General features: G+C 54.0%; 1 protein-coding gene across 1 annotated transcript in view; it reads right to left on the reverse strand.

Annotated features, from left to right (window-relative positions):
* The window catches only part of AGAP3 (ArfGAP with GTPase domain, ankyrin repeat and PH domain 3), an 84,227-nt gene that overhangs the window by 1,239 nt on the left and 59,035 nt on the right, over positions 1 to 23,953 (reverse strand). The window contains exons 13-17 of the mRNA XM_010010480.1: positions 19,506 to 19,679; positions 14,846 to 15,007; positions 2,224 to 2,378; positions 1,596 to 1,686; positions 1,031 to 1,253 (exon numbers count right to left, since the gene is read on the reverse strand). Coding sequence (XP_010008782.1) covers positions 1,031 to 1,253; positions 1,596 to 1,686; positions 2,224 to 2,378; positions 14,846 to 15,007; positions 19,506 to 19,679 — 805 coding nt within the window. The remainder of the gene's footprint in view (positions 1 to 1,030; positions 1,254 to 1,595; positions 1,687 to 2,223; positions 2,379 to 14,845; positions 15,008 to 19,505; positions 19,680 to 23,953) is intronic.

Below are 23,953 nucleotides of genomic sequence, written 5' to 3' on the forward strand. Positions count from 1 at the left end.
GGTGCCAGCCACAGCTTCTCTGGGCACCCTGTGCCAGGGCTTCACCATCCTCACAGGGAAGAACTTTGTCCTCACAGCTCATCTAAATCTCCCCTCTGTCAGTTTAAAACCATTCCCCCTTGTCCTGTCCCTACCTGCCCTTGTCAAAAGCCCCTCTCCAGCTTTCTTGTGGACCCATTTAGGCCCTGGAAGCTGCTTTAAGGTCTCTCCTGAGTCTTCTCTTCTATCCCAGACCTCACACTCATCACTGTCCAAAGGGACACCCACGCCTCCATTCTAGTGCCCCTACACACTCTCCTGTGTGCCCATTGCGTGGCAGTGTGGGGACTGTCTGTGTCCTGTGCTCATGTGTGGGCCATGGCCAGCGGCAGGAAAAGGTTAGCTGCCGCACACGACAGCCCAGTGCCACGGGAGGCACGTTATCACTGCTGCCGTCTCGCCTGGTGCGAACAAAGGCTGCGGCAGCGACAAAGGCTGCGGCAGCGTCCGTCCCGCCTGGGGCTGCGGGGCCGGGTGGATCGATGTGTGCCGTGCTGCTGCTATCTGCTGCCATTCTATCCATCTGCATCTGGCGGGCGGCCATCAATGCCCTGCGCGGAGCATGCTCACTCCTGCCGCCCCCTGACCCGCTCTTATCCGTTGATAAGCCACAGAATGGGCTCTTGTTGGGATGAGTGACAGGAGAGTCGCTCCGATAGGCACAGACAAGGGCCTGAAAGGGACGCACCCTTGAGACCTGTACAACGCTGCCAAGCCATCTCTATTAACCCTTTCTGCTTTGCAGCCAGCCACGGCTCCAGCAGTCACCGCATGGCCACAGCCGGCCATGAAGTCCTGCTGGCCCACCAGGACAGTAGGAGAGACCTCCAGTACCCAGAGAGCAGGCAGGACCCCAAACACTGAAGTACCTTGAAGGTTCCTGCCCACCTCTCTGTCTGACTGGATGGCTGCCCCCAAACTCCTGTGGTGCCCTCAAGCCTCCTGCTGTGTCTGTCTGAGAAGCACCTCTGCAGTTCCCTATCTCCCTTACCGACTGCTCTCTGGGGTGGGCTTGGGGTAGCCTTCCACTGTTCCTTCCCAGACAGCGTTGGCCAGGGCGTTGCCGATGGCTGTCATGACCATGAGAAGCTCGCTAGGCCAGTCGTCCAGGTCCAGGGAGCGCACACGGGACAGGTGGGTGCCCAGGTTGCGATGGATCCCGGAGCACTCAATGCACATAAGGGAGCCCAGGTTGAGACTTGCCCAGTCTGGATCTGAGGGCAGCAAGATCAGTGAGGGAGACTTAATACCAGCATGGACTCACCAGCCTCTTTTCTATGATCCAGGAGACCCATATTTGCAGGCACATGCCCCTCAGATCCTTTCCCAGCCCAGTGCCCCAGAAGGACAGAGACAAGGACCCCAGGATGGTCAACAGGGGGCCATGGACCCGTGTGGCAGGTTGGGCAGTATCCCATCACAGATGAACAGGTTCACTGCAGGAAAGGATGAGACAGCCCCACAGAGCAGGTCTCTCTGGGGTAGAAGAGGATGTGGCTGAGGTGAAGTCCCCTCCCTGGGTGAGCAGCCCCACTTCCCAGTGCAGCATTTCTTACTCGGTGCATCGCAGTCCACACAGAAGCTGTTCCCACGTGCAGTGCGGACGGCCTGCATGGCCTGTGCATCACTCTGGCTGCCCAGCCGAGCCTGAAACAAAATACATGGGAACCCCATTTACTGAAGGCCAACTGCCCCACTATGTATCCTCTCAGCAGCACCCCAAGAGCCTGTCAGGGAGCTGCCAGCACCTCACTCTAGCAGGCAGCCTGCAGGCTCTGTTGCAGGAGGGGTTCCAGCATGGGAACCCAGAGAACAGGGTCTGGAGGGAACACTGGTTCAAATCCAGGTATGTGCCAGAGGAACAGGGAATGTTGGGCTAGAAGGGGAATGAAAAGGTAGAGCTGTACAAGGAAGAAGTGTACAGCACAGGATCCTGTCCTGATGGGTGGCAGAGCTCAGTGGGACCAGAGCCAGGCTGGGTAGAGGACAGGGAGCTCAGAAGGGTTACAGAAAACCCAGTGGGGAGCAGCACAGTCCCACAGACAGGAGTCAACCTGACTGGGAGCAGAGGGATCAGGCTGGGCTCCAGCCTGGACAGAGCGGGAAGCCTGGGACCAGGATGGATGCAGCAAAGCAGATGCTAGAGAGGAGGGAACAAACCAGAACTCAGCCAGGGCCTCTTACCTTGTTTTTGCTGCTCTCACAGCCCTGCAGGCTGGCCAGGATCTGGCTCTCAATGGCCTGGACCCAAAGCTCTCGCTCCTCTGACGTTGAGGCTTCAAAGAGCCATGTCTGGCCCGTCAGGGAAACGATAATGAACTCAAATGGCTCATCTGGTTCTGGAAAAGAAAGTTGTGCCATGACAAGGGTCAGGGAAGACTGCTGGCCTCCCAGGGTGTGAGCACAGAGACTGATCCCTGTGGGTCACCACTGTGACCACACACAGACAGGGTCACTGGCAGTGGTGGTCCCAGGATGCTGGAAAAGGAAGCATAGGCAGCAAGTGTGTGCAGGGAGGAACCAGAGCTGGGTGCCAGCCCATCCCTCCTGCTGCTTACACTACTCCCTGCATGCCAGCTCCACCAGCATGGGTTTGCCCTTCCTTCAGCACATGAACATCCGCAGCCTCGTTCACCCACCATCCAGACCAGGAAACCCAGGAGGCTGTGGCACCAGGAAGCTGCTTGTGCCCTGCTCTCCGTGCCCTCTATGTCCCACCCTTGGAGAAAGGTGCTGACCTCTTGAGCGGTGAAATTAGCTCCTCTGCAGAGCTAGTGCCCTGAGCAGCCTCATCACTCCCCCAGGGCCCACAGAGTGCTTGGTGCCTGCCAATGAGTGGCTTTAGAGGGACAGGGCCCCACACACTGGATCAGGAGATGCAAGGAGGGTCTTTGTGGTGGGCTCAAAGGCACCTCTTCATTGGCCTGTGCATCGAGAAGGAGCATCATCACTAGCTGAGGAGCACAGCAGGGTAGGGATGCTGCTTGGGAAGCCCTCGGTGCCTGAGCACTCCATGGACCCACACAACAGGGCACAGCTGCCATTATCCCACAGAGAAGCAGTAAGTCTCAGAGACCCAGGCAGGAGCCATGGAGAGGCAAGAGTGATGCCATTCTCAGCTCTGGCAGCTCTCAGTGACCTGCTGGGCAGGCAGCCTCTGGCTCCCAAACCTGGGAAGCTGGTGGCCACGGGGGTCCCTGGAAACCGGCCAAGTGGAGATGCTTCCATGAGGCATGTGGATGGCAGCAGGGACATGCACAGGGCAAAGCGCCCAGGAGCACAGGGCCAGGCAACCCGCTCCTCAGGTGCCTCAGCTGCTCCTCTGCACAGCACTGGCATCTGTGCCCTGCAAGCAACCCCAGAAGATACAGTCCCAACGTTAAAGCAGTCCTCTGGGGGCAAATTCTCAACTTTCTGTCTTCAGGGAAGGTATTTCTGGTGAGCCCCAGGAGTTGCTCAGCCAGGCACTCAGAGGCTGGGTACAAACAGAAGCGTTAGCACCCTACAAATGCAGTCTGGACGGCGGGTTTCCAGGAGGGGTGTCAGAGCACAGGCACCTCTGCACTGAGTGGCAGAGCCAGCAGAGAGAGACAGGGGACAGTGAAAACATGTGAAAGCACCTCAGGTCCCCTGGGCCTAAGAAAACAGCCCCAAAACAACCACAAGCCTGCTGAAAACCAAGCCTTAAAATGTGGTCTTCCCCTCTGGCTCCTGCTCCCACTACCATAATGCCCTCCCCATCTGGGCTGTTGGGGCTGCCTCCGCTTTGCCAGACCATGCCATGGGCCTCAGACTTACATGGGGTGCCCTGTCTCAGCTTTGCACCCAAGCACCAGCATTTACCTTTTATTGCCAACTTCAGTAGTTAGTGCAGTAAATGACTTAACTAAGCGGGGCCTGAATGGAATGACTAATAAACGTTATGTCACAGCACACGCTTCAGCTCATAGCAAAATGATTTGTAATTACCTAATTAGCGTTATGCAAATAACACCCTCATCTCCATAATGTGCCTTCCCAGCTCTCTATTAAAAGCAGGGAGTCAACTGCACTGCTCCAGAGACAGCAAGGAGGCCGAGGGGCCCAGCCTGGTCCACAGCAAGGCAGAGCTGTGCTGGCCTTGAGGCTGGCAGGGTCCTGTGCCTGCTGGGGCAGACGTGGGGAGGTGAGTGGAGGTGGTCTGGAAGGAGTCCCTTCCTCTGCCTGACTCCCTCTGCAAGCTACATCCGAGGAGTCTCTCACTGCAGAGGGAAGCAGCAGGAGGGCAATGACTGAGGAACCTGCTGCAGCCCGCAGCACCCCAGCAGAGCTGATGAACGGGTGCAAAGGCCACCAGTGGAGTCCCACCAAGGGCATGGCCAACCTCAGCTGCTGCTGGGCTGCCTGGCACCAGTGGAGCAAGGCTGTGGCCACAAACGCTCCCCAAAATGGGTGCAGCCACGGGAAGTCTCCTTGAGGAAAGACAGCTCCGGTGAGGGTGGTGGGAGCACAACTCTTCCTCTCCTGCAAGTGCTCTTTCCAAGCTCCCGCTTCCTTTGCAGGCACTACCATCTGCATTAACAAGTACCGGGCACAGCACCCAACTCTCTCTCTCACACACAGCTGCTTACCCCAGAACAACCTGAGGGGAAAACGCTGCTCCTGCTACTGTGCCATAGTGGAAAGTGTCATGCTACTCACACAGCAGGCTCAGGATCTTGCAGTTCATGGGGGTTGAAAGTGTGAGTGACAGCTGGCTGGAAAGATGCCTGCCCTTTGCCACTGCTGAGAGCACTCCTTGGTATGCCCTGCACAGATCCCATTAGCAGCCATGGGGGCTTGGAGATCATCAACACTGATGAAATGGACTGGTGTAGGAAGGCAAGGCTTGCTTGGTCTCCACACCAGCAGACCCTTGGGAGGATGGAATGACTCCAGGATGAAGGGCTCCCCAGCTTAGCTGGCTTGCCTTTTCCAGATAGGAAGGGGAGGCTGTTTCACTCATTTCACCCTAGAATCAGCTTGGCACTCTTCCTTTGGGGAAAGATGTCTGCAACTTTCAGAAACTGCAACTGCCTTTCTCCTGCTGGGAATGAGAATCTCTGGGCATGAGCTGATCTAGCTGAAGATGTCCCTGCTCACTGCAGGAGGCTGGACTAGATGACCTTTGAAGGTCCCTTCCAACCTAAACCATTCTATGGTTCTATGATCAGGAGGACGACAAAACTGTAGGGTGTGGGCAGTCATGCTGCTGGACTCTTCCCCTGTCTGTGATGCACTCACGTAACTGGGACATCATTTTGCCCCTTCCTCCAGTTCTCAGCCACAAAGAGACCCCACAATCCCCACTCTGGGGAGCTCCCTGCAGGCAACATGCCTTCTACCCTAAGGACATTTGTTGTGGAGGCTCCAAGGACACCAAATCCCAGCTCAAAAACAAGACTCTTGCAAAATACACAGCTGGTAACTTCTGAATAGTGGGAGAAGAAATAGCCAGAAAACAGCCAGGCTAATAGCCACTGTCTCCTTGGCTAGCCACACACGGGGCATGGGCAGGGAGCACCCAGCCACTGTTGGCAGCTGCAGTCAGGTGATACAGGATCCTGCTACCATTGCTCTCAGGCGGATCTGCCCAGTGCTGCTCAGATCCAGCCCTCTCGTGAGCCAGCAGCAGCCCCCACCTCTTCCATAACCCTGACCCGCAACTGGGATCTGCCAGTCCAGGGGCTGGAGTGAGTGACAGTTCCTTCTGCCACTGCAGGAGGCTACAAGAGAGCAAGGATCAGGCCCCTGGCAGCTGCAGAATCATTTGCTGCCCAGGGTGAAGCATTAATAGCCAGGAAGGAGAAAGTGGCATTTCCTCCCAGGGGGCAGTGACCGCCCAGGTGCTTGAGGGAGCGTTTGCAGCTCCCAGAGCTTGGATCAGGCCACGCTGTTGTAACAGCCACCAACAAAAACACTCCTGAGGCACCCCAATATATCAGATATATGAGAACAGTGTTTACCCTCCCTAAATCTCACCCATCCTTGGTCTGTGTGACCTATGGCTGCTGTCACTGTTTAGCAGAGCCCCATTGAGCCGCTTGGACCTGGGAAGTACTGGATGCATTTCAAGTGCTCCCTACTGCTGAGCCACTTCTGCTGCCACTGAAACAGCAGCAAGCAGGTCAGCACAGTCCCAGGGACATGGTGAGGATTCATGCCATGGGCTCACACAACTCCATCAGCCTTGTTCCTTTCTCTCACTTGCTCAGTACCTTCCCACCAAACATGCAGGCAAGAATCCCAGCCTAAGCTTTCCTGTCCAATATGCTTCCCCGCAGAGATGCGGCAGCAAATGCCTGCCCTGCAGCGCCTGCCTTCCCCAGGACTCCCGTGCAAGTCTACCATGTGCCTCCCAGTCTCTGCTCAGGATGCTCACTGAGGATGGGCTGGCAGGTTCCCCCTGAGTCCCTGCTGGGCTGCCCACACCTAACCACAGGCAAACAGCAAGATTTCTGGGGCTCCAACCCCACTCAGATGGACTTTCCCACTGTCACAGCTCAGGGTCATCCTGGAGCCATGGGGCTGCCTGGTTCCAGCCCTGGCAGCCATCCCAATTAGACCAAAGCCCCAGTGCCAGCTTCGCAAGCCACAGGACCTCCATTCCCTTTCCTCCTTTGTGCCTCATGGATTCCAGCTTTACTCTGAACAAAGGGCCTGTTGCTCTCAGCAAAGCCCGGGAAGAGCTAACAGCCTTTCTTCCACACTAAGGCTTCTTTTGCAAGCAAAATCACTACCTCTCTTACACAGGAGATGGCACTGCAGGGCCAGACCTCTTTGAAGGCTTGAGCACGGCATGGCTATGGCAGGAGAGTGGGAGCTGCAGGATCATGCCATCAGATTCACACACAGGGTTTAGTAGAGCTGGAAAGGGAATTGAGGACTCAGAGCAGCTTTGAACGGTGTGCAGACTCGGCTTCTCGGATGGTACAGGATGAGCTTGTACGCTCCCTGAGAGGCCCATACAAGTTGAATCAGACTCAAGTCATAGCTTTAGGGTAAGTATGGGTCTTTCTCAGATTTTTGAGGGGAGAAGCACAGATTTCTGATGTGTCAGGGACATTTCTGACCAGATGAAAGGATAGCACAAAGCAGGTTACAAGGGCAGAAGGATTCGGACTACCTGTATTGAAGCAGAGTTGGCACAACACCCTCCCCTGCACCATGTAGGGCACAGACTCCTTCCTGGTGGCCAGGGTGGCCAGAAGAGCCCCAGAGCTTGCCAGTTCATACTTCAGAGGGCTAAGGTCTCAGAGGAAGCCACTCCTACAGAAGTGGGAAGCCCTTTCCAGGTGCCTCAGCGTACAGGGGGCTATCCCAGGGCCAGAAGGCAGAGCCCGTCTCCCAGGCTGTGCAGCTGCCTGCAGGCGTGCTGGTGGGAGTCGACTCCATTATGCCAGCTCCATTAGAATTAGTGGGCAGTGGAAATGAATGTGCTTGTCTCTCTCTCTCTTGATGATTTTTTGATGATGTTTTAAAGACTGAGCTCTGTGAAGAGTTGCTGAGCAGAGTTCGGTGCGAGTCGGTTCTGCTAATGGGTGTTAACCCCCTGACCCAGCTCCAACGCTGCCCAGCAATGAGTGCTCCAAATGAGAGCAAAATTAGTGAGGGCAGTCACTGCACAGCGGCCAGGATGGGCCAGGGCTGTGCTGCACTCAAACCCCACCAGCAACTGAGTCACCACGCTGAGTGGGCTCGAGGACTCCTGCAGCAACCGCAGTGAGGTGATCAGCCCTCGTGGAGTGATCAACCTTCACTGGCGTGCAGTGCTGGAGAGGGAGGCAGCCTGTAGCCAGGCCAGAAAAACACCCCTGGGGGAGGAACCATCTCCTCAGGGCCAGCAGATGAGCACTACAGGGCTGGCAAGAGATGGGGGAAAGGAGACATCCTGTATGCACTGCCAGGAACCAGCACAAAGTGAGAGAAGAGGGTAAGGCAACAGCCCCACCGAGAAGCAGGGTGGGAGAGCTCTGCTGCCCACAGGTGCCCTGGAACTGAGTTGCCCAGCAGCCCAGTGGATCCATCCCTGTCACCCGCGGAAGCAGAATAGGATTCTTAACTATGAGGGTGGTGAGACACTGGCACAGGTTACCCAGAGGAGCTGAGGATGCCCCATCCCTGGCAGTGTTGGGGCAGTTGAGCAACGTGGTCTAGTGGAGGTTGCCCCTGCCTGTGGCAGGGGGTTGGAACTGGATGGTCTTTAAGGTCCCTTCCAACCCAAACCACTCTGTGTTTCTGTGTTGGAGAGGAGAAGCAGCAAGGGGGGGAAGGGAAGCAGTGGTGTCCCAGGAGTGCCCTCCTCTGCTCTCAGTGGGAAGAAGCGCAGCTTTGAGCAGAAGTGGTACAGTGGGGTGGCTAAAAACACTGTAGCTTCAGTACATGGCTGGGTGCAGGGATCTGTCCTGCTCCCTGAAGGGCTCAGACTACAGACTGCATCAATGCAGAAGAGGCCTGCACAGGCGCCCCACTGCAGGGACCTCAACACACAGTCCAGGGAGTGGCACTTTCCACCTCATTCTTCTCCAGAGACATCCTGCCTTGCACAGAGGATGGTGTAGGACACCTTTCCCTGCACCCCAGCAGGTCCAGGAGCAGGATCCTACTCTACATCAGCAAAGCAAGAAGCAGAGCTCACACTGACCCATGCCCTGCTTTTGCAGCAGAAGTCTCCTCTTTCACCGCCACTCTCCCCTGGTTCCCAGTCACATCCAGTCTCTCCCTTCTCCTGCTTCCATCCTTTCTCCCACTTTGAGCTGGCATAGCAGAGGTGCCTCTGGATGCCCTGGTTAGGGGATGGTCACACAGGGAGGAGGTGGGGGGAGATGCTTCTAGTGCTTGGCAGGGAGCCAAGGTCTGGTCCTACCCTTGGTGCAGGGAGTACCTGGCCCACCGCTCCACTCTCTTGCTGCCGAGTCTGGGGAGAGTGTCCAGGAGCAGGGTAGCCAATGGGCCCCCCAGCCTCGGGATGCTTGTTTGCAAGCTGCCACTGTACCACATCATTATGAGGTGTTCGGGATATCAACAAATTAGCAGGCATCTGGGAAGAGAAGGATGCAGCGCCATTCGTAAATGTCAGCTCGCTGCCTCCTCATTTTGCAGATCATTAAACCCAATATTCCTAACCTGTATTAGTGCAACAGGGACAGGCCCCCTCCACAGTGACAAGCCGCCAGGAGAGCTGCAGCAAGAACATTGCTATGGAGACCCCACAGTGCTTTCTGTCCCAGTGCCCCCAGACCCCAGAGTGCCCCAAGCTGAGCTGGCACATTCCCACCACCCTGTGCTGCCTGCTCTGCCTGCAGGGACATGTGGGACGAGGAGGGGAGGGCTCTGAGCAGCAACCATACCACACAGGACATGCTGCAGGGTGCCAAACGTGGGCATGCACATGTGGGGAAGGATAGTAAAGGCAGTTGAGCCTGTGTGTCAGGAAGAGAAGGTGCTCCCAAGATACTGTGAGGTGCAGGGGGGTGTCACCACAAGGGACCAAGAGTGCCAATTTTGTGTGTATGGGGGGAAAATACCATATGGGGTACAGTGTGTGCCCACCACGCAGCGGGGCTGGGAGGCAGCAGAAGGGCTGTGCAGGGTGTGTGCATGCACTGGGGAAATAGGGGTGATGCTGCTGGCACAGGAGGGAGGTCATGGACAGCACAGGCTTCACAGTGTGCTTGCTGCAAGACACACCAGCAGGATTACGGGTGTGTACACAGGGGTCTCTGTGGGGCAACACAGAGCACTAAAAGGTCCTCCCAGGAGCCACAGAACAAGGGAGGTGTGGAGCTGATGGAGATGGGGGATCAGCCGTGGTGTGGCAACACCCAGGCAGAGGCTGCTTTCATCCTGTCAGAATGGAGCAGGGAGCTGGTGGGGTCTGTAACAAGCAGGTCTGACTTGTTAGCACTGAATTAAGAGGCTTGGTGGAAGGAAGCGCATGGGTGACACAAGCTGCGTGGGGCAGGCAGGAGCTGAGCAATAGCAGCTGGAATCCCCAGCAATCTGGTAAGCGCAGCTCAGCCTCGCACTCCCAGCTCGCCGAGATCGGCCTCCAACAGCCCCTGACAGTTGGTATTAATCACACACATCGCCCCAACACAACTCTTTACTGGCCATCAATTTCCCGTGGGTTTTAAAACTAAAAAACAAAGACAAAACCGCGTCGTTTGGCCGCCACTGAGAAGCACATTAAGGGGCTGTCAGCTTCTCGCCATGCACCCTGCATCACTCTTTAAGCACATGAGAAGTTCATTATCCCCGGAGCTCTGGCAGCCATGGGGATGCTGGTGTAGGGAGCGTCGCGAAGGTGCTCCTGTGTCAAACATGCCGGGTGGCTCCCCACAGCCCTCTGGGATGCCTGGAGCAGGAGACAGGGGTCCCAGGCACAGAGGCATGACTACAGTGCGGGCTCTGGGCTTGTCTGTGGCAGGACGGGGCACTGCTGGCCACCGAAGTGTTTTGATCCAGCAGACTTCCCTATGGTCCCTACAGGCTGATGCTGCAGCCCCACCACTGTGGTGACGAGCGCTTCCTGGGGCTGCTGCGACATCCCCTGACAGCCTGACACCACGTTTGCCAGCTGTGGGTGCTCCCTGACAGCCTGAGCCGCACTCTCTGGTTTGGTGACATCCCCGGCAGCCCAATACCACGCTTGCCATAGTTTGCTGATGCTCCCTAGCAACCTGACACTGCGCTCTCTTTAACATGAGCCCATGTAAAAAAGCAACAGCTCGTTTGATTTATGATACTTCAGAACAACTAAGATTCAATTGCTCTGCACGTCCCTGGCTCTGATTACCTCCTAAATGAGATAAACTGATGGCAATTTATCCCCAGACCTCACCAACTTTCCCAGGATGCTAACCTGAGGCGCTCGTGCCCTGCACACACAGGCATGGGCTGGGGCCATCCGAAGGCAGCCTGGCTGAAGCCCAGGCCTTAGGCTGCCATCTGCTCCTGCCTGGGAGAGATGCTGTGACCAAGGGCTGAGCCTGACACTGTGCCTGGCCTGAGGCAGCTGCTGAGGTCTCCTGATAAGAGGCTTTGGGGGTGCCAGCAGTGGTGCTCCCCACATCGTCACAGCCACACTGGTGTGAGCTAATGGACAGCACAGCCTATGTTTCCCCCATGCTCCTCCCAAGATGGTGCACCCTTAACAGTGGGATGAGCACCACAAGGAATGGCAGCTCCACCACAGAGCATGGCAGCCCTGCTCACTGCACAGTGACTTTTACACTTTCACCATGTTGACTACGCAAAAGCAAAAAGCTCAGATTATCCTGCTGTGAAAAAAAACCTGCTGTAACTGTTCAAAAGCATCAAGGAAGAGTCAGACATACTTATGGACACCAGTCCATGACACACGTCATCAGCTTTGCCCATGATGTGGGGCAATGCTCAGCCCCAGGTTCCCATTGCTGACCATTAAGGCACAGGGTGGGACGTCACATAGAGGCTCATTATTTCGTATTTGCTTGCTGCCAGTTCCCACTTCTAATGCAGGCTGCCAGGCAGGACTGTGACCTGGCTGTGACTCCAGCCCAGTGCTCTCCCCAAGTGTCTAAAAAGCACAACCCAAGCATCAGTCCCAGAGTCACTCCTCTGCGTCTGCCCTGGGCTGCCTGGTCCTGGTGATGATCTGCTGTGGTGTCCTGAGCTGCATCAGCCCTTGGGAGTAGGAGAGAAAAATGATGTGCCCAAGGAGGGCACCACAGGCAGGGAGACCCAATGCCAGTCACACCTATGGCAGGCAAGGGATCGTCTGCCTGGAAAGGAGTGCATGATTCAGCTCTGTTATTTCTACTGAGCACAGGGATGTACAAAGACCCTTTCCAGACAGAGATGTCCTCCTCTCCCCAAAAATGGGGTATACAGCTGTTTGCTACTGAAACATCACACTTGGCTACACCAGGACCAAACTTGGAGCCCAGTGCCGCTGGCACAGATGCTGCCCGCAGCCCTGCAGCACACACAGCCTGGCTTCCCCAGGAGGTGCTGGTGCAAGGTGACCTGGGAGGATGAAAGAACTGACCCCGCCTTTGGAAGCCCAATTTTGCCAGACCAGTTTTCTAATACAGTAGATGACATAAAAAATAAATACAAGGTAAGTTTTTGAAAAGCCAACCAAAAAGCCAGAAAACACACCCTATAATACCCCATGTGGAAGACAATGCATGAGACCACTGTGACTCAATGTGAGCCTGGGAGCAGCAGTCTCTTGTCATCTCTGCATGACAGCAGTGCACTAAGCCAGTGGGTACTGCACCCATTTACCAACTGAAGGAGGACACAGGGACTTGGAAAGACGGGATTCAAGCTGGAGATACAGAAGCTGGATTGCAGAGCACAGATGCCCCCTCTGCTTGGCCATGCTCTTCTAACCCCTTGCTGCTCCCTTCCCACCACTGCACTGGAGCAGGCTGAGCCTTCTGCTGCATGTCCCACCAGTGGCAGTACTGCAGGTCACTGGGGAGGTATTCTTCCTGCTCCCAGTTCTGGTGCCAGAGGCTTCTGGCAGCAGGAGGAGCAACTGTGTGCAAGGTCTGTGCAGTGACAAATGAACTTTGGGAACTGACACTTCACTGGCAAATGAAGTTCCATGTTGATAAAGGCAAAGTAATGCACATTGTAGGAAAAAAATTACATTATTTCAGCACCTGACAGAGCTCTCAATTAACTGTACCAACCCGAGACAGGGCCTGGATATCACTGCACGAAGCACAAGACCTCTCTGCCCACGACACCACCAGGACCAGGGTGAGGAGTAACAGAAAATATTCTGATGCCTTCATACACATCACGTGGCACCACATCGTCACTATGTGCAGCTGTGGTCACTCCACCTTCCAAGGATACTGCCAAACAGGGAAGGACAGCAAGAGTGTGCATGTGTCTGAAAAATACTGCCTATGAAAAGACAGAAAAACTGGGATGGCTTAAAGATTAGTGGACTGAGCATCCAAGGAGGAGGGTGATGATCATCTGGGCTGCCCACCTGGTTACAGAAGGCAGTGAATTCTGCCAGAGGCCGGATAGCACATGACTTGTGGAAAAGTAACTAATTTAATTTTAAGACTCTGTACAGTAGTTAGGCCCCATTACTATTTCATAAAAGTGTTCCCACGTTTAATTGCCTTTTCCACAAAGAAATTGTATTCAATTTTGTGTAACTAGAAATCCCAGCCTCTGCACCTCCTCACATCCCCATCAGCTATGCTCAACAGCCTTCCAGGACCAGACTTCTTTCTCTGTAAGTGCTGAAAACATCAGTCCTCAGTCTCCATTCTGGTAACCTGAATACCTTAACATCCACATCATAAATACATTCATCAGACCCAAGTCAGTTTCGTGACCTTCTTTACAACTCTTTCCAGTATTTCCACACTCTCTTGGAGTATTATTTACAGGAAGAGACACAGGACTTTTAGCATGTCCTTTCTTAGCCTTACATGTAGGTGCAAAGTCATGCTACTCTTTGGTATCCCACTTTTCAGAAAGATAAAGAATAATTGTCTCTCTGTCAAAGCACTGGACTGAGAACTGCAAACTGAGAGCTGACATGGGGAAAAGCAGTAATGTGTCTGAATAATCAACATATACCCATAATGAAGAATGCATCAGTTTTTTCACAGATTGTAAATACAGATAACACTTCATGTTTTCTGTGAGACTCAAATGATGCTCAAGGTAGCTGAATAAACCACTGCAAAGGGGAAGTCTCCCAAACTCAGTGGTTTTCAGATGAAGATAGTAACAACAGAAAAGTCTGAACAACAGAACCGCTGAACTCCTGCACAGATCATCACCACAGTGTTTCTAAGAGAGAGAACATATGAGGAGTTGTTCTGCCATGGCCAACCTGGGCTGCTGGTCTACAGGGTGATCTGGGATTTGGAGCAGGATGCCAGGACAGCCGCCAACACACTTCCTTTATGTACAGGCTAACAAATGTATAGGCTAACATTTTCTGGTTTGTTTCACAGTAGCATTAGTTTTGAACACTTGTACTTAACCCCTCTACCCTGTCTTTAGCCATCTGAATTAAATCTTTATTTTGGTTTACTACAAAAGTTCATTGAGTACTGTGGGACAGGATGACCTAGGATAAAGTCAGATCTTCAAGGCTGATCTAGAGACTTTTTCCACAGAGGCTAACCATAGGTGCAGGCTTTGGAGAACGTGGCTGCCAGGCTAATCTCTACCTGGACAAATCTGCATAGCTTTTCGCAGCAAAATGTACTTCCCTATGTCCTTCAGGCTCCCTGCCAAGCTTTGGGTCCCTCTTCAGAAACCCCCAAGACACCAAAATCTCTTAACAGAAAAACCATCAGTACTTCTAGCACAGGCAAAACAACGTATATGTCTTCAACTGGTTTCCTGAAGTAGATAAACTTTTCCAAAAGACCCTAGCTTCAGGCAGATAGCCAGTGTAGTTCTTTTAAATGATAAAAGTTTGGAAAATTTACAAGCCAACAGAAAGGCTTGTGGCAGAAAGTGTCTGCACACCTTAAGCATAGTTAAGCACACCTTAACTATAGGGTGTGCTCTCACATCTGCTAATACAGTTAGTAATTATTATTACCACTAATAGTATGTGCAGTCAAGGGCATGATGGCAGTCCTGCTTCCGCTGCAAGTGAGAAATCAAGGGCAGATCAAAAAGGGCTGGTTGCTCCTTTCTGCTTAAGCACAAGCTAGCTTGAATGAGGAGCACTCCAAGCCCCCAGTCCCTGATGAGCCCTGGCAGGAATCCTGGGTGCCTGGTGTCCCAGGCAGAAGACCTTTCCTACCTTCTGCTGCCGTGCTGGGGCCATCAGGCCGAGTTGTCCCTGTACTCTTTTTCCTGCGATGCTTCTTCCTGTTGGCATGCGGTGATGGAGGTGGCTCCAGCTTCGGGCTGGCAGCACTGGAAATGTTTGGGCTGGAGCTGAGAGAATCGGCAGTACCGTTAGCTGGGAACAAAGATAGAGAAAGTAATGTACAGCAGGACAGTGACAGTCTGGTCTTTCTAGAGACAAGCAAGTGTCCTGGAGACAGCACCGGTGCTTCACCTGCCTCAAAATGCACAGCCCCATAAAACAGAACAATACCCATGCTCAGCCCCATCGCATAGGGCAGCTCCAACACCCACTCCAGCTCAGGGCTGGCAGGCATCTTGGACAGGGTCAGACTGGACACACCCTGGGATTGTGATCGTCCCGGATTCACCCGGGATGATCATACATAGACAGCGCTGGCATCTAAGTAGCCGGGACAAGCGCAGTGGCATCACTGGGGGCAGCCTGACATGCCAACCTGTCAGCACACGTCCCTGTGCGTACTGCTAAGTCGCAGTGTCCTCACAGGGTGATGCATGCATTTTGGGAAAGGACAGTCCCAGGAGGTGCTCTTGGTACCCCCCAGGCACAGGTCCAGGTCTCGGGATCTGCAGTGCCACTGCAGAAGCATCATTTTCCCCCCAGCATTGCTCTGCCAGACGAGGTGACTGGGGTTGCCACACTTAGGAACCTAAGCATGATGGTCTCAATAGGCTTCCGATACGGAGCTGAAGAAGCTGCATCCCCAGCAGCAACGCACCAAATTTATCCTCAATCATACTGTTCCTTACAATTAATAGCAGAATTAGAAACAATCAGGGAGCTGCCTAATTACTGTCAATTAGAGTGCGCTAATCAAGCTCCGATCACACACACACACGCTGCCGCTGCACTCACCATTAAATGTCAAATTTCATTAGAGACCAGCAACAAAATCAAAAGCCTGACATTCAATTTCAGCAGCACACACAGCGCAGGCTTCCAATCAGCATAAAAATGCAGACTCCGGGGAAGGCAACGAGGCGCAGGAGCCCTCGCTGCACTGTTAACCCTCTCCTAAATACACTCCTGCCTCTCCACTGTCCACCCACCCACAGGGCATGTATGGCAGCTCCGTTCCCAACCCGATTCTGTCCCAGGCAGCTCACTGTCCTCTCTGCAACAGCCCAGTATCTCCCATCAAGTTCTACCCTCCAATTTCCATGTTTCATGGCACCTGAAATTAAGAAAGCAATCACGACATCTAACAAGGGCAGCACCCTCCAGCAGTGGGGACTGCCTGTGAGTTGGCAAGTCCTCCTGCTCCAGCCTAGCCTTTGCTCTCCTGTTCAGCCCACTTCAGTCAGCCTGGCTCTCTGGGGCTTGGGCTGTCTCTGTGTGGCAAGACAAACATTCATCAGTGTGATGGAGAGGGCTACAGGCAGAGACCAGGAGCATGCAGAGGTCTGGCATGCAGCCCCTGTACCCCTTGCAAGACAAGGAGCAAATGCGGCACCAGAGCTCTTCCGTCTCTGGTTTCTACTACATTTGACACACACTAGTAGGGTGTTGCTGCTGCTATTTATCCACAGGGAAATAGCTCGCCCTTGACAATTAAGAGAGATAAATCTAATAAAATCAGACTCCAGTTTTATAAATATAAATTACTGATACTGTTGAACAGGACTACGCTTAGAGCAGGTGTGAGACACCTTCATCTCTCAGTCTGGATGTCGCAGGGGACCTGAACTTTCTGTTCTGAGGCTACACATGGTGCATCCATCCAGCCTACCTCTGCTGCCCACCTGCTCACCAGGTTGCCTCCAGGGCCAAACCACGTACTGCTGGCATCCTGCCCCCCTCCAGGCTCAGCTGAGGGTTCGTGTGTTTCTGCAGCTCCCACTAACGCACCATCAGGCTGCAGTGAGCCTGATGCCTCCTGCTCCACAGACCAGAGATCACTCACATCTCTGCTCTTCTTACTGCCCAGCAGCTAAAGCCACAGAGCTGGGGTCCTCCATAGCTGCCACTGGGATGCGGATGGAACTGCAGTGGGGCAGGGGCAGAATGTGAAACACGCTCCTTGTACAAGATCAAGTATTGCTTGCTCTCCCTCTTTCTCCAGCAGGACAGAAGTGAGCTCCTCTGACACACACAAGGATTTCCAGATCCTCATTTCACCATGGGAACCCTTCTGCGGGCACTGCCCGGTTCCTCTGCTTAGCTGCAGCAGTCCTCCTATAAAGGACAAACACAAAATGTGCTGAGGCATGTCTACATGACCTATACAGCCTACCCCACCCCTCTTCCGTGTGCTCTCCAGGGCACAACCAGAGGAGGCAGCTGTCCCTAGGAGCTGTGAGGACACCCTCTACAAGTCTGCTCTGAACAGAGAAATATTCCTCACTCTGCCCCACCATTTAGAGCTGGAAACACAACAGAGCACTCAAACCTGGGCTGCACAGTGGGGTTCAGGTGGGTGTGTGAGGCACATCTTCTTAGGCTCAGCTCAGCCCCGCAGCAGAGGGGTGAGACATGCTGTTCAGCTTGGCATTCCTTGCTGCATGGGAAGCACTGCCTGCCCCCAAAAACCCACTTCTTCCGCTGGCTGTGCAGGGATGCAGCTCAGACATCCAGCCTAGCATGTGTGCTGCCCAGGGCTGCTCTAGCTGATGGCAAAAGGAGCTCAGGGAGCTGTGTGATACCTCCCTGGGGCCACTGCTTTGCTCCGGGCATTCTGCCTGCCCCAGTCCTTCCTTGACAGTCCCAAATGTTTCTGTGGACAGGAGACAGATACCAGGAGGTATGAAATTGCTGCTCTCCTGGCCAGCACATGGCGATGGCACAGCGAGCTGTGAGCTGGGTGATGGACTGTGAGGCTGCTCCTTGGACAGCTGGGCTGGTCACCCCTCGTATGCTGTGGGCCCTTCAGCACAGCTGGCCCCGTGATGTGCCTGCAGATCATGAACACAGGGCAGAGCAAGGCAGGATCATAGGGCTCAGCATCCTACACACTGCAGTGGGACCTAAGAGTGGACAAGCAGCCATAAGCAATCGAAACACGCAATTAGCACTGAGCTGACATCTCACCCCTCCACGTCATGGAAAGAAGCAGCAGCATCTCAGCACCCATTTTGTTTCAGCCTCCAGGTTACTTTGCAGGAAAGAGGTATGTTGCTTTGGGTGGCCACAAGTGCAACAGGCTCCTCCCGAGGACAAGGAGGAGATGCTGGCTTGCACTTCTGTGACACTCAGGCCAAAACCAGGGCAAGCAAAATGCACAGCGTGGCCACACCAGGCTCCTGGGCTCCACAGCAGGGCTGCTGGGAGGTGGACCATACCTGCCACTGATGGTTCCTGGGGTGGGAGGCCATCCAGGCAGAGAGCTGCTGTCCAGAGGGTTGTACCACAAAATTCACCTGTGCAAAGGCAACGTCTGACTGCAGCACTGCCTGTCTGCTTGCTGGCATGAGGGTGTGCAGACCCCGTTGCTGTGTGCACAGGGGCACGCTGCATGCACAGCTCCCATGGGCAGGGCATGGTGCTGCCTACAGTGGGGCTGTGTGAGGGATCAGGCCCAAGCATCCCAGCAGACGTGCCCATGTCCAAAGCAGTCCCCTCCTTGCACCCCTTTCCTCTGGCACTGAAGGAGCAGAGGCTGCCCCGCTGCACCCCATGTCCGAGGCGAGGAGGGGGGCTGCCAGCACATTAATGCTCAGAGCTGCACCCTTCCGCTCCCATCGCCTGCGCTGCCCCATCAGCAGTAACAGTCTGATTAATTCGCTTCCAGCAGGGAGCTGATGGGGCCAATGATGGAGCCGCTGCATCAGGCGCGCTGAAATTGATAGTTTTTCACAGTTACAAATGAGGAGCCTCCTCAGCTGCAAATGGCGCCCGCACAGTCGGACTCCGGTAATGATCATAAAGAGGCTCTCTTTAAACTGCGAAAGCCCCTGGGACCGAGCGGGGGGGCGGCTGCCGCGCTAATGAGAACTACAAGGGGCGAGCAGGCATGGAAATGGCTCCTCCACTCTTGATGTGCATTTAACTGCTTTTTTAGTGCGGCGGCAGAGCCAGGAACGAAGGAGTGATGAATGCAGCACAAAAGCATTTATTTTCCAATTCGGCAAAGTGGCTACGTTGGGAAATGTATGAATTATTTTAATTCACTCAACTGTCCTGAAACATCACAGAGAGCGAGTGAGCGTGGGGGGAGGGGGCAGGCCGCGCTCAGTGTGTGCTCCAGAGCCAGGAATTACTCCTATTCGTTCCAACTGCCCCAAAATCTGGGAGCTGGGGGTGCTGACGAGGAGCAGCGATGGGGGAAAGCAATGGTTACCCCTCGCACGGCAAGCTGAGAGTGGGGCAGGAGGAAAAGAGAGGCCAGACCAGTCCTCCTGCAGAGCAGCATCCCTTGGCTGGAGGGAGACTGTGTTACAGTGCCTGCAGGAGAGCTTCTCCCCCCAGTCTGGACACTGCCAGCTGACCCTCGCGAAGGTGGACAGTCCCAGCAATGTCCCAAAGGCTGTGTCTGACACCCATGAGCAAACTCTGGGCTCATAGCCACAGGGCAGAGCTCAGGGCTGCCCCATCACTAAAATAAACCTCCCCGGGTTCTGCCGCTGAGGGGAGCGGGGTCAGAAGTGCTACTTACAGGGGTTGGGGCAGCTGCCGGGGATGGCCACAGCCTCATTCCACTGGTCCGCACTGGAGACAGAGTAGGAGCGCTGGTGCATGCCGTCCGGCTTCGAGCTGAAGCCCACCAGGTTGATGCCACTGATGGAGCGCTCTGAGTGCAGGGAGGTGCTGCTGGTTGAGTGGGGAGCACCTGCAAGAGAGGCATGCATTGAGCATGGACTAACTGCTCCTCTGAAGCATGGTGGAAGAAGGAAAAGCTGTATCGTACATGATGCAACATGGCCCTGCATGAGGACAGGCTCTGTTTGGCTATCTTTTCCCAAGGGATGCCAGCGCATCACCCCCCTCAAAGGTGCTGAGAAAAAAGCACTGCCCAGCACACAGCACTCCTCAGAGGGACACCCAGTTTGATGGATTTCAGCACAACACTCCAGGATGCGCAGCTAGGCACCCTGGCACACAGCTTCCACCCCCAGCCAGATTTTGCAGCTGGAGTTTGTGCTCTGCTCACCATTTTCACTATAGCTCCAGACACCTGGACAAACACAAAACCAGCCCATCTCACCTCATCCTCACTCCTTAACTTCACTCCTTGTGTGTCCCTAGCAAGAAACACAACCACACTGGAGGCAGTGGGAGTAAATGGGAAATCACATGGAGGATGTCAATGGGACAAGCAGGGGAACAGAGGTCTGTAAGGTGGGGATTGTGGGTGGAAATGCCTCTTCCCAGTAGCTGGAAACTCCTGGAGCTGAGGCCAGGAGCTTGAACCCCCAAGAAAAAAAGAGTATTCTGGGGACTAGAGACTGTCACAGAAGACAAGATCTCTCAGTGATTCAAAATGGGTCAAGTGTTTATAGATTACAAGAATATCCAAAATTTCCAGAATAGTAAATAGAGCAATTCTGACAGGGAGCAAAAATCTTGCCATTTAAGGCTGCAGGCAATCTGTTAAGGAGGATGATGCTGTCCTAGAGGGATTACCCTGCACCTGCCCATCATAAGCACTTTCCTACACCTTCCCTTAGGGCATTCAGCTCCAGCCACAGTAGAACAAATGCTCTGGGAGCTTGGGGGCAAGCAAAGGGTCTCATTCCCTACTCTGAAACTCCCTCCCTCCACGTCTGCAGGTGCAGATGCTGAGCTGAGACTCTCACAGCAGCCCTTGTGGCCATGGAAGAGGGAAGGACCCGTGGAACAGCTCCAGCCACAGCATGCCAGGCTGATGAGACATGGACCCACAGCCAGACCCATCTGCTTGCTCCAGCACTGCCAGAGCCAACCACCCCACAGCCACCCAAGGAGCCAGGCTAAGAGAAACTGAGCGATTTGTTTCATGGGACTGGCATGTAAGTGGTATCCTTTCACAGTAGCAGGCTAGAGAGCAGATGGACACTTGCAGGAGCAGGTCCCCAGCTAGATCTGCTACAGCCAGGACAGCTCAGCTGACTGCATCTTCAGTGCCCTAGACCAGCCTCATTTTGCTGTTGCAGAATCCCAGCATGGCTCAGGCTGGAAGGGAGGTCTGTGGTTCACCCTATCCAACCCCTGCTCAAGCAGAACCACACAGAGCCAGTTGCCACAACTGTGTCTGGGCAGTCTTTTCATTTCTCCAGTGACAGAGATTGCACAACCTTGCTGGGCAACCTGTTCCTGTACTCACCCACCCTTTGGCTAACTGTACAGCCCCATAAAATCCCATGTGGAGCCCCAGAATTTGTATATAAAGGTATGTTTCTGTTCCTGCTGTTTCCATGAAAACCTAAGAAATGTGATTCGAATGTTACTGGTGCCTGAGTGCTGCCTGAAGCTGCAGAGTGCCTGAAATGACTGCTCAAGAAGCCCAAATCCCCTCCTACAAAAGGTGGATCCATAGTGTGTGCTGAGCAGAGGGGTGATGTGGGTCATCATCCCTACACCACACATGTCTGCTGTCCATGAGCACTTTCCATTCATTGCCAGCACAGCAGGTGCCTCCCACCCTCCCCTTCATGTGTCCACCCTGGACCAAAAAGCCTTTCATAGGATCACAGAATCCCTTCTCTGCTGCACTGTGCTGAGACTCTCTGTCAGCCCTGCCTGCAGATCCTGCCTGCTCTGGCAGTGCCAACACAAAGCTTGCAGGGCTGTTGGTGCCCTGCATCTCCAAGCTGCTGGGGCCCCTGCCCGTGGCGCAGGAGCAGCAGAGGCGCTGGTTTGCCTGCCTCCAGCCCGGCTGCTGCACGCTCCCCCTCCCTCTCCTTGTTCAGCACCACAGAAACACGTGTAAAACCATGACACTGACTTTGCCTCTAATTAGCCCTTAATTTACAAGACACACTCGGAAGGGTAATTAGCTGGCGCTCCGCTCCTGACTGCTGCATCCATCTCCTCTCGCCTCCTCATGGGAGGGAGCCTGCTGCCACTGGAGCAGGGACAACGCAGCTCTCCTGGGACTGGGAAGAGATGGGTCCTGGGGACCATGCTGCTGTCCCATGACCATGCCTTGTCATGCTGGGCCAAGACAGGATGGGATGGGATGGGACTGGCCGCGAGCCAGGCTGCACACGCAGCACGTGTCTATCACCACAGCCATGGAAGAGAGGGAGGCAAATAGCAGGAGTGCAGAGTGCCTGGGAGAAGCAAAAGGGAAGTCCTGATGAGCCCCAGGGAGCCCAGATTTGCACTTGCATCTCTGTGCCAGCCATGCTGGGCACATGCCTTTCCATCGCTCCTCCAAGGAGCAGTGTGAGCTGCCACAAAGTGCCCCAGCCCTCACCAAAGCCAGGGACATGCAACCTGCCAAGGCACCCTCCAAACCTGCCCCCAGCGACAACCTCCTTGGTTTTGTGGCATGTGCAGTAGGCGAGGCTGGGCAGCAGGAACTGCTGGCAGCAGGAAAGGAAGGCTGCTGTGGTCAGGCTCACAAAGCAGCAACCCCAGCACCTCGAGAGCCTGCCCTGCAGCCCTGCTCAGCTTTGGCAGCGACTGCTGCAGGAGCAAATCGTGGTGCCAGGGCAGGTGGCCACAGCTGTGCTGTGACCTGCACCAGGCCTGCAGGACACAGTGTGTGCAGAAGAAGAGGTGCTTCGGGAAAGCCACTAATGTGCTCAGAGAACACACCAACCACCAAACCCTGCACCAGCACCCAGCATGAGTGTCCCAAACCTGATGCCTGCCTTGCCACCAGAGCATGCCATGAAGAAATGGTGCCAGTTTGAATATCTCATTTTGAAATGAAACAGTGCTGCTAAGACTTCCAGGAACAGCTTCTATCAGCCTCTGCAGTCTCCAGGAGCTCCTTGCACTTCACACCAGCTGCTTGGAATCACTCAGCTGCACAGAAATGTCCTCACAGCCCAGCCACTCCCTTGTCCCACGTATATGCAAGGTGGTCGCAACAAGGCTGGAGCTCTCAGGAACTGTGCCCCTTTGCTGGATATGTTCCCTTTATATTAGGCAGGTGAATAAAAGGCTCATGTAAAATACTGCTTCTCTGAGCCAAAGCCTACAGGAACTGCACTCTCCCTGACACTGTCTACAGTCCCTCAAGCAAAGCTTTCCCAATCACTATTTCGTCAAAATCCCCAAAAAAGAGATCTGTGTAGACATGTTAGTGGGTCCCCACCAGCAGGCAAAGCTTTGTGATGCCTTTTTAAGTAAAGCCTAACTGATGACATAGCAGTAAATGGAAAATGACCTAAAAACAGAACGTCATTTTGAAAAGCGAGCTAACAAAACCACTGTAAAATTTATTTAGTACAAAATACAAAAACAGGTACTCTGAAACTAATGGGCCTGATTCAGAAAATCCTGGGAAGGTACATACTGCTTTCCATGGGATTTGGATTGCACCCCAATGACAGTAACATCTGCCCTAGACTGGGGCTTCTAACCAGGATCACCAGAAGAGGAATTCTACAACTGTTGCCTTTTCCCAGCATCACTGAATCACACCACCAATGAGGCTGGAAAGTCAAATGGGATCCCACATGTACTAGACAAGGTGTCTTGTGTAACACTTCCTGCACAAATCTGGTGTGATACCTCACCTAAATCCTCATGCGCAACCTACCACCTTGAAAAAAACTAATTTAAAGTGGAATGGGTACAGAAAACAAGGGTGACATTCCATTCCAAAATCCTGTTAGCCCACTTGCACATGTCCTACTACTGGCAGTCTTGAACCCCTGCAGACTGCCAGCAGTAGCAACACGAAGTGTATCAATGTGCTAAGTCAGTTGCATATTATTTTCACATGAGCAATATAGAAATACCTACATTCTGGACAAGTTCACTAAGGGAAGGACTGCTCCCTTCTCTTCCTTGAACATACAATAACCTGACTAGCACTGAAGAAACCAAGCTGCGGCACATCAGCTCTACCTCCTACCACCAGCATCTGACACCTACCCTGAGCTAGCTCCTGGTGAAGCCTGTTGTGGTTTAAGCCCAGCCAGTAACTCAGAACCACGCAGGCACTTG

The sequence above is a fragment of the Nestor notabilis genome, unplaced genomic scaffold (genome assembly GCF_000696875.1).
Source record: "Nestor notabilis isolate BGI_N333 unplaced genomic scaffold, ASM69687v1 scaffold16412, whole genome shotgun sequence".
In the NCBI taxonomy this organism is placed as follows: domain Eukaryota; kingdom Metazoa; phylum Chordata; class Aves; order Psittaciformes; family Psittacidae; genus Nestor; species Nestor notabilis.